Source organism: Phlebotomus papatasi, chromosome 1 (genome assembly GCF_024763615.1).
Source record: "Phlebotomus papatasi isolate M1 chromosome 1, Ppap_2.1, whole genome shotgun sequence".
NCBI lineage: Eukaryota > Metazoa > Arthropoda > Insecta > Diptera > Psychodidae > Phlebotomus > Phlebotomus papatasi.
Genome location: NC_077222.1, coordinates 74,796,400 through 74,816,544, shown reverse-complemented (window position 1 = coordinate 74,816,544; position 20,145 = coordinate 74,796,400). Strand labels below are relative to the sequence as shown.

Sequence of the window (20,145 nt, the reverse complement as noted above, 5' to 3'; positions counted from 1 at the left end):
TTGAGTTGGCCAGTGTAAGGAGGTCACCCGGAAAACACCAAGTAACTATCTCTAACCGCTTAGTCTCTCACTCTCCTTGCAACTAATCGAACAATAACAAACGACATCATTATTCTGAGGTTCTTGATGGCTATACTAAAATATTAAAAATAATACTAAATTCTTTTACGATGTCTATAAAAATTATTATTTAAAATAATATTAAACATTTATATTACCTGTTTCATCAGATAGGCTTGAAGAGTCAGATTCATACAAATCTGTACAATTTGAATTAGAATTAAATGATGTTGTTATTTTATCAATTTCAGGAAATCCCTCAAATACGGAAGGTACTACAAATTCTTTAATTTTACAGTGATCCTTTTCATTGAGTATTTTGCTATTACAATTTGAACATGACCAATCATTTCCTGGCAACATTACGGAATTGAGGCAACGCATATGACTACTTATCTCACAAATACTGCAAATAATTGAGATATCTATGACACTAGCTCTTTTGCAGAAGGAGCAGTATGACGTCAAAATTGACTCTTCTCCCTCGTAAAAGTCTATTTCCCTTGTTAAAAGTATTTCGTAGATTTTTTCACGTATGGTATTGTAATTTCTAAAGACTGTAATTCGTGTAAAAGGTGCACGATCATATGGGCAAACTTGATTATCAGTGGACCATCTAAAGATACACTTAGCACAAAATTTATGATTACAAATATTTGTAATGCCTATTTCTGAATTATTGAATACTTGCAAGCAAATTGGGCATTGCTCTCCTTCTCCGTGATGTTCATCAGGCATTTTCATAGATTTATCAGGGAGATTTGTACTGCTTCCAGTTGCAGATGATGCCTCAGTAGGTCCTCCAAAACTCTCCTCGTACATCTTCCATAAATTTTCCAAAAATTTCTGATATTCTTCACGCCATCGAACCTATTACGAATAGATTTTACATAAGCCCTTTTATAAAATATTAAGAATAATAAATAACAGAGTTAGAGTGCTATTCCAATGATAAAATGAGGAAAACGTCTAGAGATATTGTTTTTTTATTGGGGGTCATCAAAGACTGGAAGTCGATATATCTTACCATTTAAGCTCCAGAACGGTGACAAGTTGAAAAAATACGATTATATAACTGTTCTTTCTTTGAATTCGAGTGAAATGAAACGGAGAAATCCTTCTCCTGAGCATTTTTTTTTAGCACTTTGCTGCTCTCGAGTCTTTCTCCATAATCGACTTTTCTTTAATATTGCGTCGTGTTACGACTATTTGGTGGTTTTAAAACACAGAAAGTTCTAAGGAAAACAGTCGATACAGAAACCAACACAAAGAAAAGTCGATAATTGAGAAAAGTTTTCATTTTTCATTGAAAATGGGAAGTCTTTCTCCTAAACACTTTTAGCACTATACTGTTCTCAAGTGCTTCTGTATTATCGACTTTTTTTTGTGTTGGTTTATGTCTCGACTGTATCCCCAATCGCCGTCGTGTTCTAAAGCCACCAAACAGTCGCGACAGGAACCAATACAAAGTTGATTATGTAGAAGCACTTAAAAACAGTATAGTGCAAAAGAAATGTTTAGGCGAAATAATTCCCCTTCTCATTTATAATTAGAATAGCACCATCACTCATGTGTTCTATCAATTTCTGTCATTTTCCAAATTTTTAAGAATAGTATGCGTTGTTAGTCCTTAGGACGACAATTAAACGAATGAATCATCTAGATAAAAAATCTTTTTCAAATGTATAATCAAAAAACATAATTTATATAGAGTAGAGAAATTTATAGATACTTCAGTTGGGCAGGAAAACGTTGGATGTGTTTCTTTAAATTGTTAATCAATATTCATTATAAACTAGTGGAATCAAAATATTTTATAAGATAGAATACTTAATTGTATAGGGTAAAATTAGGTAATTTGGAACCATTTACAATTTGGGACATTTGAGATTTTTACACTGTTTTTAAAGATTCAAAAGGAAAAAAGCTGTTCCTCTTTTCTTCTTAATTGTCTTTTTCTTCTATGTCGCGATCTTTGTTTTCTCTTTGCTCATCTGAAACAAAACAATGAGAAAATCTCAAATGTTCCAAATTGTAAATGGTTCCAAAAATTACCTCATTTTACCCTAAATATTTTTATAAAGAAAAGAATATTTTTATTTTAATGCTTAATGAGAAAGTAAGAGAAAAAACTTGTATCTCTTGTGACTCACTCGTCTTTAAAAGTTAAACAAAACAGATACTATTTTTTAAAGAATTATTTAAAGGAATATGATTTATTATAAAATTTATTATTTTAACAAATGTAATGGCAAATTTACCCAGTAACACATTAGTTACATTTTAATTTACATAAGTTAAACTGGAGATTGCATAAATAATAGAAAAAAATTAATAAAACTATTTTTTGTAATTAAATAGAGTCAAAGAAACATACCATTGTTGGAGAGTAGGGAGTCGGAAACAACATTTGCACTTTCAGGGAACTTCGCTTTAGTTTAGGCTGAGTGTAAAATCTACTCTCTGGAAAAATGTCGGATGGAAGAGTTTGTGAACTTCTATTGACAAGAGATCGTCGTTTCCGAAACCTCCTGATGAACCTTAAAGCACATTCTGGCCGCAATTCATCTTCTGCTGACATCTCTTCGTCTATACACATACGACTACTGCGAAGATCATCCCAAAAAGGATCTTCCTTAGATTTTCCGGTCATTTTATCCGATTGAGATTTATCTGCACTTGCAACTTTTGCACTTTGAGGACATTCATCCTTATTCAATTGAATCCGACTTGGGCCTGCTTCATATAAATTCACATCAATTGCTTCAGAAGACAATGATTCCGATGTGCATTCGCCAAAATTTGACGATCTTCTTTTCAATGAACTATTTTCACAAATTGTTTCACTTTTCTGCTCTTCTACTTTGGCTTCATGTTCACCAGCTTCAGAAACTTGATTTTCTTGAAAATCACTATCCCTTTGGTCCTGAACGCTATCAAAATCCTTCACAGCATCAGACATTGTGTATTTACCTTAATATCAATGACTATAAAAAGTTTAATTTTATACTCTCCCAAACGATTTTACTCTTCAAAGGTCATTGATGAAATGAGACCAAGCTAAGAAAAATTGTGTGTTTTATCCTCAAACTTGAAGTAACTGTAATTTTCCAAGGAATTCTGCATAATGAGCTTACAGTGGGTCGAAAACCAAAAATGACCTGATGAGTTATTAACATTTATGACGAAGGGATGCAGTTTTTACAGCATTATGTTTCGGTTTCGTTTAAAATATTCCATATGGCTTCATAAAAATGCAATAAGTATAAAATGGGTAATGGAACTATTAAAAAACTATTACGGCAACCCATTTAAATTTACCAAAAAAAAAAAATTGTTCAACATCTGAAGCATCACTGTATAACAATATAAAAGTTTCTAATGAATGGCAATACAACTTCAAGATAAATGATTTTTTTAATTACAGCAAAGTTCAAAAAAATAATAATGCGACATAAAGCCGTTGCCAGGAGATTGTGTAGATTCTGATAAAAAAATGAATTTTGGTTATTATACACTGAGAGAAATTCGAAAAAGTTAAAATAACATTAAAAAATGTTGATATATTTTTATACCTAAAAAGTGTTAAAGTTATGCGGAAAAAAAGTTAATCGCGCTTATATGATATTAGGGGAAAGGCTCATAATTTTGTCCAGTTTCTTATTTTGGACACTTTCAGGATAACATTGGACACTAAAAATAAATTGATTAAAATGATGGATTTTTATTCCAATATTTGATGAATAATGAATTCTATCTAAATATTTGTTCTTTTTGGAATATTTTAACACTAAATACGTTAAAATTTGAATATGATTTGAGTTGAAATTGCTTTGTTGAAAATTCAGTGTGAGCAATTGCTTACGAGAAATATGACAGAACTTCGTGTTTACTTCAGTTCTTATTTAGCTGTAGTGAAGTACTAACAATGTTTCTTCGGTTTTTTTTGAGTGATATTATTGAATACTCATTGAATATTGTGTTGATTCTCGTTACTGGTGATTTGTACATTTGATCTGAAGTGAGATTTGCCTTGTGAATTAGATTTTTCGTGTGAAAAATGGGAAATGTTTTAAGACATTTACCAGTGAGGTGATGGCTCTTATTTTGGACAGGTGTTTTTCTCACGAAATTTCGTGAAGTTTTAGCTTTTGTGATGACTAGGTTGGACAAATGCCTGGAGAAACAAAGGAGCATCATCTCTACGAAAGAGATGTAGCGAGAAATGCCTTGAAAAGTTCCCGGAAAGGCCAGGGAATGAGCGAATCCGCACGTACTTGGAGTATCGAAGACAACTCACTTTAATTAATGATATGGAAAGTTTCCGGGCTTCTGTGACATTCTACGTTTCCCTTACATGAACAGGAAGAGGACTTGGTAAGATTGGTTCATAAAATGAATAACAATGGGCATCCTGTTGTGGCGGATTAGCTGTCCAAATTTACAGTCAAGTTGGCCAAATTAATAAACAAGTTGTCCAAAATAAGAGCCAAAGTTACCTCTACATATCAATTCATTTTTAAACGTATTAAAACTAATTTTAATAAAAATAAGACGATAAATAGCTTGCTAAGTTTCTAAACAACCCTTCTGAAAAGCGAGTATAAAAAAAAATCGATTAGTATTGAAAATATCGCACTTCAAACTTGGGATATCGATGCTTATATGCAGACTGTCCAAAATTATGAGCACTTCCCCTAACCCCTTTTTTCTCAGTGTATAAATGAAACGAAAATTCTAAATATTAAATGCATAAGATGAATATTTATTGAATTATTCTTGGCAAAAGGAAAGTTAATAAATTATAATAAATTTGTCAAAATTTTTCTAAATTATTATTAAACGATTGATGATTTTAGGCGAAGAATTGGGTATCGTTAATGGCTTTTAATCATTAGGAAATTGAAAAAGTAAGAGATAATCATAAAAATTTTCCATGTTATCACGAAATTCCTTAGCCCTCCTAATAAGTATCGTTCGTACAGGCCTTTTTCGATAGAGAAAATAGAAAAATTATCCCAGAAACTATTAAAGTGTGTTTAACTTTTTTTATTACGCTTTTTCATCTTTTTTTTTTTGTACCACTTCAAATAATAATCAGGAAATAATACACTAATAAATTTTACAGATATTTCACTTTGATCAATCACTAATAAATGAGACAAATATCTTTTTATTTTGGATTGAGGTCTTTCTTTTTAATAAATAATCCATGACTGGGATTTCGTACATAATTGTTAAATTAAAAATAGAAGTCTTGCTGCAGTAATAGCCGCTACATCATTAAGATCATCATCGTCTTCAGACGAATCTTCGTGAGAATCTATTTCATCTACGGACATTTCCTCGTCAAACTGATCATCACTGTACATTTCATCTTCTTCAAGGCTTGAAAGCAGGCCATCAGATTCTGTACCACTCCCCATATCACTATCTAACTCCAACTCAGCATTGTCATCAGAAATAGGTTTCCAGTTGTGGCTAAAATTCTTGCAGAACTCATGTTTGACATGAAGCCCATCCGAATCATTGTCTTTCCATTCAGGAGGACAATTGAGGCTGTCCAAGCACTTTTCGTGAAACGTAAACTTGCAAGATAGGCATGACCGCGTGGGATCATTGTCACCAATGAGGCACTTTTGGCAAATAATATCCCAAATATACTCAGATGGATGCAGCCGACGAATATAGCTTTTGTAGATTTTGTAATTTGGAACAATGCTTTTGGAATAGAAGTACTTTCGATCAATTGGACAGCTCTTGTTTTTCTTAGTCCAAGACTCTAGACAATCTTTGCAGAACGCGTGATTGCACGTTTGGGGAATTGCAACTTCTTCGTTTGTGAAATTTGTCAGGCAAATTGCGCATGTATCACTAGCCATAATTTTATTGTTTTTCCGGAAATTGTAGAATTTAGTTCTGGACATTAATTGATTCCCGCAACTTTTAAAGGTATCGATGAAATCTGGGAAATAAAGTCCCAATATCTTTTATCAAGATTGCAGCTCATTCTTTTAAAGACCAGCGGGCCAACCATAGAAAATATTATTTTTTTGCCTAATTGATGACCCACTGGTCCTCAAAGTCGATTAAAGGGGTAGGGGAAAGTCGTCTGCCTTTAAATGCAGCAGCCTTCAAATGTTGCGATTTTTTCGTTGTTCTCAAAAGCATAAATTATATTCTATTAACTATTAGGTAGCTATCCATCATCCTCACAAATCATCAAAAAATGGAGAGCCTAGCTCCTATTTCCTAGATGCTAGATAAAAAAAAAATGAAAATGAGCTCTAAACTGTAATTTTGATGTTCCACAAATCATGTGATTTTTCATAGTAAAAATCATTTTACAAATAAATCTTCCATTGTGACACATAGAAGGTTAATCAGGCTTAATATTTCTGTTAATACATTTTGGTTCAGATGACACAATTTTTGTGGGTGGCAAAAATTTGCAAATATCACCCTGCAGCAGCCTTTAAATGCTAATGTCGTGTGCCTTTAAATCCTATCCTTCCATACATCAAAACATGTGAAATCGAACTCCTACTTTTCTCTGACGAACGTCATACAAATACTTATAACCTGCTATCTTGCTCCGGCCGGGATGTTTCAAGTTGACAATTTTCAACTTCAATGGCTTTTTCTTCCAAATTTTCAAGTGCAAAACAGTTCTTCAGAAAAATGTGAAGAAAAGTTATTGTTTAATGTCTTTTGACTGCAGTGATGATTTTAGTGAGTGCGTTAGGCTTCAATCTCATCATTTATAGCCCATTTAGTTTTATTGATTCAATATTCTCAGTGAAAAAAAAACATTTAAAGGCAGCTGCCTCGCGTTTGAAGGCAGACTATGCCAGCTGTCTTCATACAAATCGACATCACTTTTTTAATTTCCTCAGAAGGAAAAACTGAGGACTTGCAAGTGCTAAATGAGGTAATCATATACGCCGAATGAACAAGAGAATTTTTTGGTGTAGTAGAAAATAAAATCCATTTTGTGGATTCTTCAGAAAAAAATCTTAAATTTGGAACTCCATTTTTCGTTTGAAGGCAGACGACTTTCCCCTATATCCCAAAAATAGTTCAAGGTGTTTACTTTAAAAACTATCCTAATTTCTTGTAATTTTTTAATGAAATTTGTTGGAGAAAAATATAATATAGGGCTCGGGATGAAAGTTGGTTTTGCATTTGGATAAAAAATTGAGACAAATATATTTTTTCTTATTAATTTTAATTGTTTTTTGCAAATTGTTAATATTATAAATTTATGTTATATTATTTTTTACATTTTTGTAAAAATGTTCGTAAATGTTTGTGAATTCCTTTGGGGGAGTTACAAAATGCTCGTGAATCGTATAACCCACAAACAAGTGCGTAAAAGTTTGTACTTTTTTTACAAACATTGTTCGTAACATGATCACTTGACGAGAATTTTTTGTACTTTTACAAACATTTGTTCGTAAATGTTCGTAAACAAACAAAAAATGTTCGTAAAATTTTGTCATTTGTTCGTAAATGTTCGTAGGGTAAAAAAAATTACGAACAAAGTACAGGAAAACAAACATTTACGAACAAATGACAAAATTTTACGAACATTTTTGTGTGTTTACGAACATTTACGAACAAATGTTTGTAAAAGTACAAAAAATGCTCGCCAAGTGATCATGTTACGAACAATGTTTGTGAAAAAAGTACAAAATTTTACGAACATGTTTGTGGGTTATATGATTCACGAGCATTTTGTAACTCCTCCATAGGAATTCACAAACATTTACGAACATTTTTACGAAATATTTTTTTCTGTGTAAAGACGACGAGTAAAAGCAAAATTCATTCAAAAAATTCGAATCACTTTCGTCAGGTGCCAGATGACAACGCCTCGCGCTGAAATTGTGTTTCAAAATGATTTCACTATTTTTTATAATAATAAATAGATAATTAAAATAATACTCAGGAATTTTTTCCTGTTTTTTTTTCTTTAGCAAACTACCGGATACAAGGCCCTTAAGGATAGAGCGAACACCAAGAATTAAAAAAAAATATGGCCATTTGAAATTATTTGCTAAATATAAGCAATATAGTGCTAACTTTTAGTATTTGGCGGTCGTTTGGAATGACTTTTAAAATGCTGTGAAAACCTTTAATCACTTTTTTTCCTTAGACCCCAAAAAGGCTGATCTTCGATAATAATTTAGCCTGTAAAATTTGGCAGTAAAGATTTATCCCAAATTGTCATACAATTGTTTTTCTGTCGAAAATTTTACAAACATTTACGAACAAATGACAAAATTTTACGAACATTTTTTGTGTGTTTACGAACATTTACGAAGAAATGTTTTTAAAAGTACAAAAAAATTTTCGTGAAATGATCATGTTACGAACAATGTTTGTGAAAAAAGTACAAACTTTTACGAACTTGTTTGTGGGTTATACGATTCACGATCATTTTGTAACTCCCCTAAAGGAATTCACAAACATTTACGAACATTTTTATAAAATATTTTTTTCTGTGCGCGAGAAGTGGTCGAGAATAAATCAGCGGCTAATCAGTAATTTACTGGATTCGACTGATGTGTCTGAATACGAAAACAGCATAGGAGCTTTTTGGAGACTTTTTTAATCAGTAAATCAGTAATCAGCTGGGATGTCTGAATTAACCCCTAATTTTGTTCATTTAGGGGCACTTTTTTAGCAGCCTTTATAAATGAAATAAATAATAAGTACTTACAGTTGCAATACAAATGTATTTCTTTATTAAATTTCTTAAAGGAGAATGAGTTTTCGTTTGCAGAAAATTTCAATGTCTACTCTGTAGCCATAAAGCACATAAATTTTGTTGAAACAGTTGCAAGCGTTGCAAGGTACACTAGGATTCTGCCTCGCATTTCTCACTATCATAAAGAAAGTTCATTTTGATATTTGATGTCAATAAATATTATCAGATTATTCTTGATTGAAACAAAAATGAAAATATAAAATCTATTTTCACAGAGCTCTATTTCAAAACTCCCGTTAACATGAGCGGAGTAATTTGTACTAATCTAATTTTTTTTCTAGCAGCTCTGTACTAAAAGCACATGGCGGACTGACAGCATCCGCTTTCTGTCTCTTTTGGAACAAAAATCCACCAAACATGGGTCGTATGCACGCTCCTGGGTAAATTTCTCTTTATTTTATGCTTTAAAAACCATGAGATGTTGTGATAGTTGATTTAGATTGTTCAGAGAATAGAGTGGATGTGAAAATTGTTGATAATTTGCAGAAAAATCAGTGGAAAGATGTGTTTTAGTGTTTGTGCCACATGGAGGCTCTAATGACAATATTTTCTTCAATTTTCCAGCAAGGGTATATCCCAATCAGCGCTCCCCTACCGTCGATCGGTGCCCTCATGGCTCAAGCTCACTGCTGATGATGTGAAGGATCAAATTAAACGGCTGGGCAAGAAGGGAATGACTCCCTCACAAATTGGTGAGTTTTGAGGTTATGTTTATCCGGCTCTATAGCTAAATTCACTTATTTCTTACGTTTAGGCATCATTCTTCGAGATTCTCATGGAGTGGCTCAAGTGAGATTCGTCAATGGAAATAAAATCCTGCGAATCATGAAGTCAGTGGGATTGAAACCAGACATCCCTGAGGATCTCTATTACCTCATCAAGAAGGCCGTAGCCATCAGGAAGCATTTGGAGAGGAATCGTAAGGACAAGGACAGTAAATTCCGTCTGATTCTTGTGGAGTCACGAATCCACCGTCTGGCCCGTTTTTACAAGACCAGAGGTGTTCTGCCCCCAAACTGGAAATACGAATCCAGTACAGCTTCTGCCCTTGTGGCTTAAATTGATAATCCGAAAATACAGTTTTAATCGGAAGATAGTGGATTTTATTTCTTCAAATCTTGCTGAGCTTTTTGCCATTTAGCCATCAGTTGAGACATCTCTTTCATCTCAGTCCTCGACGTCTTGACTTTCTTCTTTTTCACCTTAACAGCCGCAACAGGTTGAGCTGGGAGCTCTTCGGGCTTCGTTGTCTTTTGAACTTCCGGGACTGGAACTACTTCTGCTACTGGCTCTTCCGTTGGGTTTGCTGTTGTCTCCAACGATGCCAAATCCGAGTAGAAAGAGTCCAATTCTGAGTGAAATTTATCTGTGATTCTTGGAGGTGGTGGAGCAGCATCGAACTGAAAAAGATTATATTTCCTGTCAGATATGGGAAATTTAGTGACAGAGGGTCAAAAAAAATCCTACCGAAGGTGCTGGAGGTGGCTCAGGACTCGAATCCCATGTTGGTGGTTCAGGTGTTCGAGGTTCTTGGGAATCATCACCTTCCTTATCCTCCTGTTTCAATTTCTTTGCCTCTGGCTCCTCATCTTCAACTCCTGGATGAGGTGGTGTCGTACAAATCTCCATCTCATCCCCATGACACGTGACATCGGGCTCCGGAAAGTCCCATTGAATTTTTCCCGTGACCAAACTCTGATAGTAGTACCGGGAATTAGTCCTAAAAGTTTCAATCCGAAAAGAAAGAGAAAAGAGAAGAAAAAAATAACAGCGACGTTTCCTCTGACAAAATGTCCAGTTTTTTTTTAATGTTTTGTCATTGCTTCTTTTTTTTTTTTGAAAACTTCTCAAATTTCTGCCCTCACACGATGGCAATTTGAGAGCATCAAGGAGTTATTTTTCTCCCTGTAAATCACTTCGGGCCAGGTTGGACTAAGAAGACAAAAGTATAGATTACTCCAATCACAAAAAAATATTATCACGATCAAAAAAAAAAATCATCCACTAAAACAGTACAAAAAAATGCATACATACCTCTTTAGGATGCTTAATTTTTTTTTTGTAAATTTCTCATTGAGAATACTAAAGGAGCAATTTGTCAAAAAAATTATTTTGTCAACTCCTGCAAGAAATTTTAACAAGACATAGCTTCTCATTACAGATCACAAAGTTCACACAGAGCAAAATTGTTGATTATTTTTCCCTCAATTCAATCCCACGAAGCCTGAATTCATTTTCCTGTAGAAAGGATTCTCTAACAAATTTCATCACAAATTTTATCTCAACAATATTTTGTCAATGATTAAAAAATATATATGTATATATATAGAGAGAGAAAGTGGAACAGATAGAGATGAAGGATGCTGAGGAAGGCATAAATAGAATGCCACTCTTTTTGTACAATCCGTAAAAATATCCTACCTATCCCATTTGCACTTCCAACCATTAGGCGCCACATCATTCTCCAGCTGCATAAGGCTCTTGGCAGTGGAATTAAGCCAATTCATCACATAAAATCGTGTCAGTTGTTGCGCTTCGAAGGCTGCAACGAGAGTCTGCAAAACAGAGCAAAAAATAAAATTATTGCTAGTTACGCTAGACATCGATAAATTCAATTAAATTTCACAAAATAATTCAACAGCATAAAATAACGTCAATGAATATGGAAATAACAGAGAACGTTCTATTGGTGCTATGCCAATGATAAATCGAACTCCTGTCCTGACTTATACAGTAGGGGAGACTGGGGCAAAAAGGCACAAAACGGATATTTCATTTTTTTACAAGCTACTCGAGCGCTTCAAAAATTTCTAATTAGCGCAGTTTTATAGGAAATTTACTGCTCTACAACTTTGTGAAAGTAATTTTCCTCTATTTTGTAAGGAAATACGTTTATCGAGCCAATTTCTAAAAGGTAATTTTGTGACTATTCATATTTTGATTTGCTTCATTACAGGCTTCCGTAAATTTGAAAAAATACCTAGAGGACATATTTTCATAGAAAATTTATTCATATACACCTTTGTAAAACACCGTTTCCTCTGCGAGAAAAGCGAGAGAACGAGAAAAGCGCTTTTCAAGCTATTTAAAAAAAAAAAAAAACACACACAAAAGACTGCGAATCGTTCGGCCAATGCAAACAAGCGGTGAGACATAATAATGACGTTTCTTTTCGCCGTGAGACATCAGAAATTGCTTCGCTTTTTGTTACTTTTTGCTCCATAGGGTAAATTAAGCTAATTCAAAACCTGCTCCAATTGGAAATTTTTCGCTACTCCAAATGGAAACATATTTTTCCCACAATAAATACTCAACTTATAGTTTTTTTTCATACATTTTCTGTGGTATATTTTTAATATTTAGTTCTTTATGGTTCAAATAAAGCGAAAATCCATTCATATTAATAAGTTTTAACATTTAAAAGTCTCATCTCAATTGACAGTGTAACTTTTCACCGTCGAAAAAATTCATCGATCGACCATTTTTTCTAATAAAAAAGGCAAGTAAGCTGATTGTTGTTTATTAATTTTTTGACGTTTATGCACTATATCTGGCAAATTTTAGTGAAATTAAGTCTTAAACTTTATTGTTAACAGTAAATGAACTGCTCAATTAAAATAATTACATATTTTCTGACCAAAAAGTACTTTTGTGAAATGTGTGCAAGTGCTTCAATGGGAAACACCGAAAATATGGGTTTATTGGAGCGATCTCCTTATTGTTTCAGATGGGAAAGGAAAATAAGACCAGGAAAAGAACAAAACCTACACTTAAGAGCAACTCAACAAAGCTTTGGAAGCCTTTCGTCGTGGAAAATCACTAACAGAGGCGTTAGTTTTGTTTCACGTTCCGAAATCAACACTTTATAATAAGCTTACTAGAAGATATCCGGAGGAATGCAGTGTGGGAAGTAGAGATGTGCGCCAAGCCGATTTTAGCCGCTCGGCGCGAGCCGCCGCGATTTTTGCTTAGCCGCCGCCTCCAAAAATTTTTAAAGCGCGCCGCCAGCCGCCGCCGCCAGTTCTTTTTTAGCGCGCCGCGGCGAATTTTGTTTATAATTCAATTCAATTAAGTAATTTTTCTGACAATAACCATAATAGACAATTTTCATTCTTATGAAAAAAATGTATAGTTAGGATAGTTAATTATTATACTATCTATTGTCAAGAGGCTTTTCCTTAAAAAAATTTGAATATAAGGTAAAGTATCCTGGAGTCGATCGCCTCTCGAGTAGACCACCCTGGGTTCCTCAAGTCGACCGGTGGAAATATTTATTTAATTTATTTGCATTTACAATAATATTTAGCGAATGGTTTAACATCATAGGGCCAATTATTTCATAATTAATTCAAATCAGTGAAAATATCATAGAAATTGACCATAAAACCCTGGAAAAAATCATAAAAATACGGAGCGTTAAAGTATTTCTTAAAAAAAATCGCAATTTTTCATCAAATTATGGCATACTTTTTGATATTCTTGACTTTTTTCTTAAGGAATTATTTCAATTATTACCCTTACAGATTACTGGAGAATTCAAATTGTTACTTGTGCAAAAATCTTACTTCCATGACTAAGTTGAAGATTAATTTTATGTATTAAAATTGAAAGTGCATTTTAAATAAATTGTTCCTCAATTCGACCGGTCGACGAATCATAGCAAAGTGAAGCTTTTTTCACTTGAATGTTGTTCTATACTTCCGAATGAAATCATAAACGTGAGTTTCCCTATTTATTTTATTGATTAACTAAATTTTAAGTGCTATTCATGATGTATTAAACAAGCCAAAATTAAATCAGTGGCTTTTTAGTTTTGTGATTTGTTTAATTTTAAGAAAAATTGGTTCACTTCACATTTCGCATTTTTAAAACATTTTAACTATTTCCTAATGTAAAATTATATTATGACTAAATGAAGTTAACAATTAGATAGATAAGAATCTATTCTAGTTTTAGGCAAAAACCCTATCAAAAAACACAAATTATAACTGTTTTTCATAATTTTTTCACAAAATCTATCCTTAAGTGGTCGACATACTATACTTTACCTTATTAGAAAAAAATAATAAAAATCATTCATCAATGCGGTAGTTTGAAAATTATTCACTTTTGTGCTGCAATATTTACTAGATAGCAAATGGCTGAACATCTGCAAAAATATTATGGATTCCTACAACGTTTTACTTTACGATTACGTATAAACATTAAAAAAAATAACTTTAGTATGAGCTCATTTTTGTATTGATACTGTACAAACGAGCAGTAAAACATCAAGTTTGAGAAGTGACTAAATTTGCAGCTTTTAAAAGCGGTAGAATTTTCATGAAAGTTTCTATCTTTATGGATAGAAAAATTAAATCCATTTTTGGAAAGATTTGTATTTTTTACTTATCAAATTTAATTTTTTGCTGACCAAATAATTTTAATAATAATAGTAATATTATTAGTAATATTATTTATCATTGATTACGTTCACCAGTTTAATTTTTATTGATGATTTTCGGTTCGTGAAAAGTGTCCCGTCGTTAAAGGGTTAAGATTTTAAACATTTTTTTTAAAAATAATGTTTTAATCAAGTGCATCGAATTCAACATTTCTTACCAAATATTTCAACTGTTATCAAATTTTCATCGAGAAATATTTTTGTTTGTAGATAAACAATTTTTCTATTGGATATTGAATTTAAGTTTATAATTCCAGATAAAATTATTTTCATTTTTACGTGTCTACGGATTTCAAAAATTTTTGTTAATATTTTTATTTGAATCTGTCTTTTTGTTAAATCATCAAAAGTTGTGCCTAAAGTTGACAGATTGTTTTCTATCTGTTTTGTTGTTACTATTTTTTTTTAAATAGATTTCCATGATTAGTTATTCTAGCAAGAAAAAAATTTGAGGAAAATCGATAATTTATGTGGATTGTAATCGAAAAATATTAAGGAAAAAAGTCTGGCGCGCCTAGCTGAGCCGCAGCTGATTGCTTTAGCTGGCGCGCCGGCGCGCAGCCAGCCGCCGACAATTTTAAATGTTAGCCGCCGCCGCCGAAATTATCTCGGCGCACATCTCTAGTGGGAAGGCGCCCTACTTTACCAAAGGTCATGGAAGACGAGCTTGTTGAATGGATTTTGGAATGCGTTGACAAATGGCATCCTATAACTAAGGACCAAGTCCTCGACACCGTGCAACTCATGTGTAAGAAGTTCGAGATCACCAATGAGTTTGTAGATGGAAGGCCAGAATATGCTTGGTTCAGGAAGTTTTTGAAGAGACATCCTGAATTAAGCCGACGTAAACCAGAATCATATACCACCCAAAGAGCCTGTGTTACCTCTGAGAACATCACTGACTGGTTTGAGAAAACCAGTGAAAAGGCGAGAATGAGGATACTAAAAATGCCATCTAAAAAAAAATATGATAAAATAAACTATTTTCTTAATCACTTAGTGTTTGTCTCCAATTGAAAAATTTCCCTTGCCTCCATTTGGATTAAATTGTTTCCAATAGTAGCATTTTGCACATGTGTCTTTTTCTTGTATTAAAGTAGTTTTCAAACTCAATTTAAAGTATTTGTACTAAATAGTAATATTCTAGAAGAGCCAAAGAGCAAATTTATGTAATTTTCTTCAGAAAAAAAAATAATTTAATGTCTTGAATCTTGTGTCAAAGTTAAAGCGTCTGGAACTGGTTTTGAATTAGGACACTTACCCTACCTTTTGTGACTTTTTACCGCAAGTGGTTATTTTTATTGAAAGGATATCTGGAGAAAAGAACTTTTGTAAAATTCTAAAATAGACAACGGATTCGTATTCAAAATATCCAAATTATTTAGAAAATATTCACCAGTGCATCAATTTTGGAAAATAAGTAGGTAATTAATAATTGTTATCTTCTGCAAGGAAAATATTTCAAAAATAGGACTAAAAATTTCGATATTTTTCATTTTGTAAGTTCCTTGTTCGAATTCTAAGAAATTTACGATATTGAAGAAGGTCTATGGAGGCTATCTATAGAAAAAAATTTGACCCGCTATCTTTTTTACCTTGGAAGATATTGAATTTTTCGATTTGTGACTTTTTGCCCCAGTCTCCCTTAGTCTCTCTCTCAATCGGGCATATGGGGCAAAATGTCATCCAAATTATCGAGGGATTTGGGCATCAAAATCAATTCCACAAAAAGCGCGCAAAGTTAAAGAATCACGATAAAGCAAGGGGAAATACAGCAAATTTGAACAAATTTGCTTTAAAATAATACGTGAAAATCGTCAACAAAATTCTACTGTATGCTCAAAAACACTTTCGCATTATTATATTAACTGTTTACCGGATCTCTACCGATTTGAACCGATTCATTTAATTTTTATCACAAGTCTGTAGCACTTCCATTTTTTTCTCGTCTTGTTAAGCATCTGATTGTATACTTTTTGTTCTAAACATATCTGTCTTTTATATTAAAATGTATAATATTGTATAGTCCCAACTTGTTGCATTCAACCGGGGCATTAACCAAATAAATATTCTATTCTATTCAAAAACCAGCCCAAAATAGTTTTGAAAGTAATAGAATTGATTTTTGGACAAAAATTACTTATCGGTTTATTACCGGTTCACAACCGATTTGAACCGATTTATAAACAACTCAAAACAAAAACATTGCTCAAAATACACTTCAAGCTCAAAAGTAGTTTTAATTGAAATTCGAATAAAAAATAGTTATTGGTTTAACCCTTTAAGGACGACTGGGTCACCCGTGACCCACAGAGAAAATAATTTTTCCTGTCCTCCCGAAGTTATTTCCAACTATTTGCGTATATAAAAAATATTTAAGCTACTTAAAAAATTACGAATTTTCAAATTTTCATATTGGTGCTTAAATTTTAATATTTTTAATATATCTAATTTTTTTAAAGCAAAAACCTTTGGGGGCTAGAAATTGTAATACTATACATAATATTTCTCAACAAAGTAAAAATTATAGTTTATTGTTATTTTCAGGAAAGCTTTATAATTTTCATGAGTCATATATGACCCAATCGTCCATAAAGGTAAAAAAAATACCGAATGGATTTTCCAAGTTTTGAGGTCAAAATGTTTCATGTTTTTGTTTATGTGTGCGCAAAATAGTCAATTATTCGTGTAATATTATGTGATAATATCATTTAGCTGAGATTTCCCAGTCAAATACTGACTGAAGCAGGTAATATTTTGATAATTTATAAAATACTTCTGCGTATTATGTTGTAAATTCATAACTTTTTACTCTTGTAGATGACTTGAAAAATGGAAAAAAATGCAAGATCAATGACCACGAAATCATTCACATAATGCCCAGATGACAATTTTGTCCTGAACGAAAGCGACAAAATATACTTGGAACAAGACGTTAATGAAGTGGATTTTGAAGTTTTATTGAGAACGCATCAACGCCGGAAGAACTCCCGGATTCACAGCAATGTGTAACTACGTCTGAAATTCGCAGAGACAAATTGCACCTACCCATTACCATGAAACATGTTTTGAAGAAAACTGAGGAAAGGCGCAGGTGCACATGGTGCTATTAGAAAAAAAAAGATTATAAGAACAATTGTATTTGTGAGGCATGCGACATTTCTCTCTGTGTGACCAGTATTCGAAATTGTTTCGATTAATATCATAAAAATAAAAAAATGAAGTAAACATTAATACATTTTTATGATAAAAATTATTGTTTTTGTGTACAACTCTTCAAGATTCTTTGAGACCAAAAATTGAATAAGATATTTTTTTTTTAAATTAATTTTTGATCGTTTTAATTTTTACTCGTACTCTAAATAAGTCATTTTATTATCACAAATATATTCAAGTTATTCCTCCTACAAAAATAACAGAGCAAACTAGTAAACTAGTCGTCTGGAAAATTTTGTGTTTTTTTACTTTTATGGACGATTGGGTCATATATGACCCATACTTTTCCAGGACTTCTAGGGATAGGAAATTTTTTTCCTAACCATAAATCTGTTATTTAGGCTAAAATATCGAGGGAAACTTGATATCATTGAATTTCGCTCAGCGGAAAGCTTCTTGTCCTTAAAGGGTTAAAGTTGATTGGAACCGGTTCAGTTTGATCGGAATTTCCAAGACCTTTCCAACGAGCCCAAACCTGATACCATTCAGTTGAGAAATACGCTATCTAGAACTTTTTTAACCTTCGACCTTGAAAATCCGTTATCACGAATGATTCAACGGTATTTTCGTATAAAGACGAAATATTCGCCTGGGTGATCTCTAAAACATATCCAAAAACGACTAAAAAAGGTCCCTCGAAGATTCCAAGTCTCTATCCAAGTGATGACAGTATGTAATTTCCCAATAAAAAAACACGGTTTTAGGGAGGAAGAGAACGGATGCTAAGTCACTATCCGTTTGGCTCCTAGCTCTGTTAAGGGCTGCACGGACGAATGGGATATCATCCGATTTGATAATATTCATTAGAATTTTTGGTCTCCGGGGGTGATTTCTATAAAAAAAAGTCTTACCTCCAATTGGATCTGCATGATCTGTACTCCTGAGACAATAGGCCTTCCCTCGGAGAGAAATTTAACTTTCGCACCAATTAGTGTGCTCAATTCTTTTACATCCTCCTCCCCAGTTTCATCATCTTCCGCTGTACTTGTCGAAGCATCTTTTAACTCCTTCTTCTCTTCCTTGACTTCAACAACTTCCTCCTTCTTTTCAGATTGATCAGCAAATTCAACTCCGCCGCTCTGAAAATTGGCATAGAGACCCGTTTTGGCCTTTGACTGCAGTTCTTCGTCAACTTCCACTTTTGGCTGTGGTTCTATTTTTTGAGGAATTCTCGGAATTTCTATCCTTCTCTTCCTCATCATCAGCTTCGCGTCGATTTCCTCTCCAATAGTCGGAATACTTTTATTTGTTTCTGGTTGGATGATATTTTCAGGGGATTTGCTTGATTTTCTGCTACTTAAATATGTCTTCTCGAGCTCAGACAGAGTTACCGAAGTTTCATTACTGAACAGAATACTACTCGGCTGATTTGAGGACTTTTCCATAGACTGAGGGTCTGTGTTCGAATCCTGAGTGTACATTTTGTAGGGAAGAAGTTCTTCGTTTGGAATTTGATCAGGAGATTTGTCACTTTTTGACGTCTGAAATAGGATTTTATTCTAAAAACTGTCATCTCCGGAAGGTTTCTTATGGAATGAACAAAACTTATTCAGCTATCCACGAGACAAATGACTTCATTCCAAGAACTAATTGAATGTTCTCAAAGAATGTTCATCTATCAACGATTTGGATAAAATTCATCACAATTCAGGGGATTTTTCTAGGAAAAATCCGAGGCATCAGATTGAAAACTTCACCATCATTTTGATATTTCAATTTTTCTTGAACAATCAGGCGCAGCTAATCATCATGTGCCTTTATAAATTAAATAATTTAAATGTTTTATCTTACCTTTACCTTTTCAGTTCTCTTTGAAGCTACATCCTCATCTTCAGAATCACTGGATCTACTGTAGGAAGAGATCAACTCAATCTTATCCTCGTCAGAATCATGATTCAAAAGGTGTTCCGGATACTTTTTCGGGGGTTTCTTTTGGATTTTGTTTGTTGGTTTCACACTCTTTTTCCTCATTTGCTCCTTCTTTTGACTCTCCAGGTGCTTCCTGTACCCTTCTGGCATCTCCCATGACACTATCCGGGTAACTTCATTGACATAGTAGGGAACTCCACTGTCTTCTGCTTCGTATACCTTCCATTTCTGTTCAGTTTCACTGAATTTGTTGCGCCTCACCCATTCCAGATACAATCTATAATCCTCCGGCATCTCCCATTGATGCTGATTGCTGCTGGTGTTGAAGAAATATGGTTTTCCCGTTTCCCTATCATAGCATTGTGTCCAGTCTGTCTGGACGATATTGTCTGCCACTTCTGCAGCTCCATTGTTCCCATGTTTCTCTTGTACTTCCTTTTCCTCATTCTCCTCGTCATCACTGTCGGAATTATAGACACCCAAGAGGTGTGTTAACCGATTTTCACTACTGTTTGCGTGCATTATCACACAATAAATTGTGAAATAAAGAGAAAAACAAAAGCGTCTGGCATACAATTCACGCTGTCACATTTTTTTTTGCAACGAAAATTATGCTGTCACTTCCATGGAAAAAATTTTCTAGCAGTGTAGAACTTTGGAAAGTCATTGTTCCACATTTTGTTTTCATTGTGCGTGGTTTACTCTGAAGAATATTTTCTCGAGTTTTTGAGAAAAACTATCAATTATCTGGCCCGTAATTAAGTAAAATCTCTGTAGAAACCAT

The 20,145-nt window shown here is 33.3% G+C and overlaps 4 protein-coding genes across 5 annotated transcripts; 1 reads left to right on the top strand and 3 right to left on the bottom strand.

Moving 5' to 3' along the window:
• Positions 1-128: 128 nt before the first annotated feature.
• LOC129802371 (uncharacterized) lies at positions 129-3,101 on the bottom strand. The gene is made up of 2 exons (XM_055848132.1): positions 2,438-3,101; positions 129-930 (listed from the first exon to the last, which is right to left on the bottom strand). The coding sequence occupies exons 1-2, from the start codon at positions 3,020-3,022 to the stop codon at positions 202-204; spliced, it is 1,314 nt and encodes a 437-aa protein (XP_055704107.1). The 5' UTR covers positions 3,023-3,101; the 3' UTR covers positions 129-201.
• Positions 3,102-5,094: 1,993 nt separating this feature from the next.
• LOC129802386 (PHD and RING finger domain-containing protein 1-like) lies at positions 5,095-9,105 on the bottom strand. Its single transcript, XM_055848156.1, has 2 exons — positions 8,786-9,105; positions 5,095-6,025 (listed from the first exon to the last, which is right to left on the bottom strand). Exon 2 carries the CDS (start codon positions 5,985-5,987, stop codon positions 5,298-5,300), a length of 690 nt encoding a protein of 229 aa, XP_055704131.1. The 5' UTR covers positions 5,988-6,025; positions 8,786-9,105; the 3' UTR covers positions 5,095-5,297.
• Positions 9,106-9,122: 17 nt separating this feature from the next.
• On the top strand, positions 9,123-9,925 carry LOC129802400 (40S ribosomal protein S13). Its single transcript, XM_055848182.1, has 3 exons — positions 9,123-9,213; positions 9,398-9,525; positions 9,588-9,925. The coding sequence occupies exons 1-3, from the start codon at positions 9,191-9,193 to the stop codon at positions 9,890-9,892; spliced, it is 456 nt and encodes a 151-aa protein (XP_055704157.1). The 5' UTR covers positions 9,123-9,190; the 3' UTR covers positions 9,893-9,925.
• LOC129802326 (formin-binding protein 4-like) lies at positions 9,914-19,962 on the bottom strand. Of its 2 annotated transcripts, none has more exons than XM_055848056.1 (5): positions 19,284-19,962; positions 18,344-18,973; positions 11,255-11,388; positions 10,301-10,553; positions 9,914-10,233 (listed from the first exon to the last, which is right to left on the bottom strand). In XM_055848056.1, the coding sequence occupies exons 1-5, from the start codon at positions 19,881-19,883 to the stop codon at positions 9,937-9,939; spliced, it is 1,914 nt and encodes a 637-aa protein (XP_055704031.1). In that variant the 5' UTR covers positions 19,884-19,962; the 3' UTR covers positions 9,914-9,936. The 2 variants fall into 2 exon arrangements, with proteins under 2 accessions (XP_055704031.1, XP_055704040.1); XM_055848065.1 differs by having other exon boundaries at positions 19,290-19,962.
• Between the last annotated feature and the right edge of the window lie 183 nt (positions 19,963-20,145).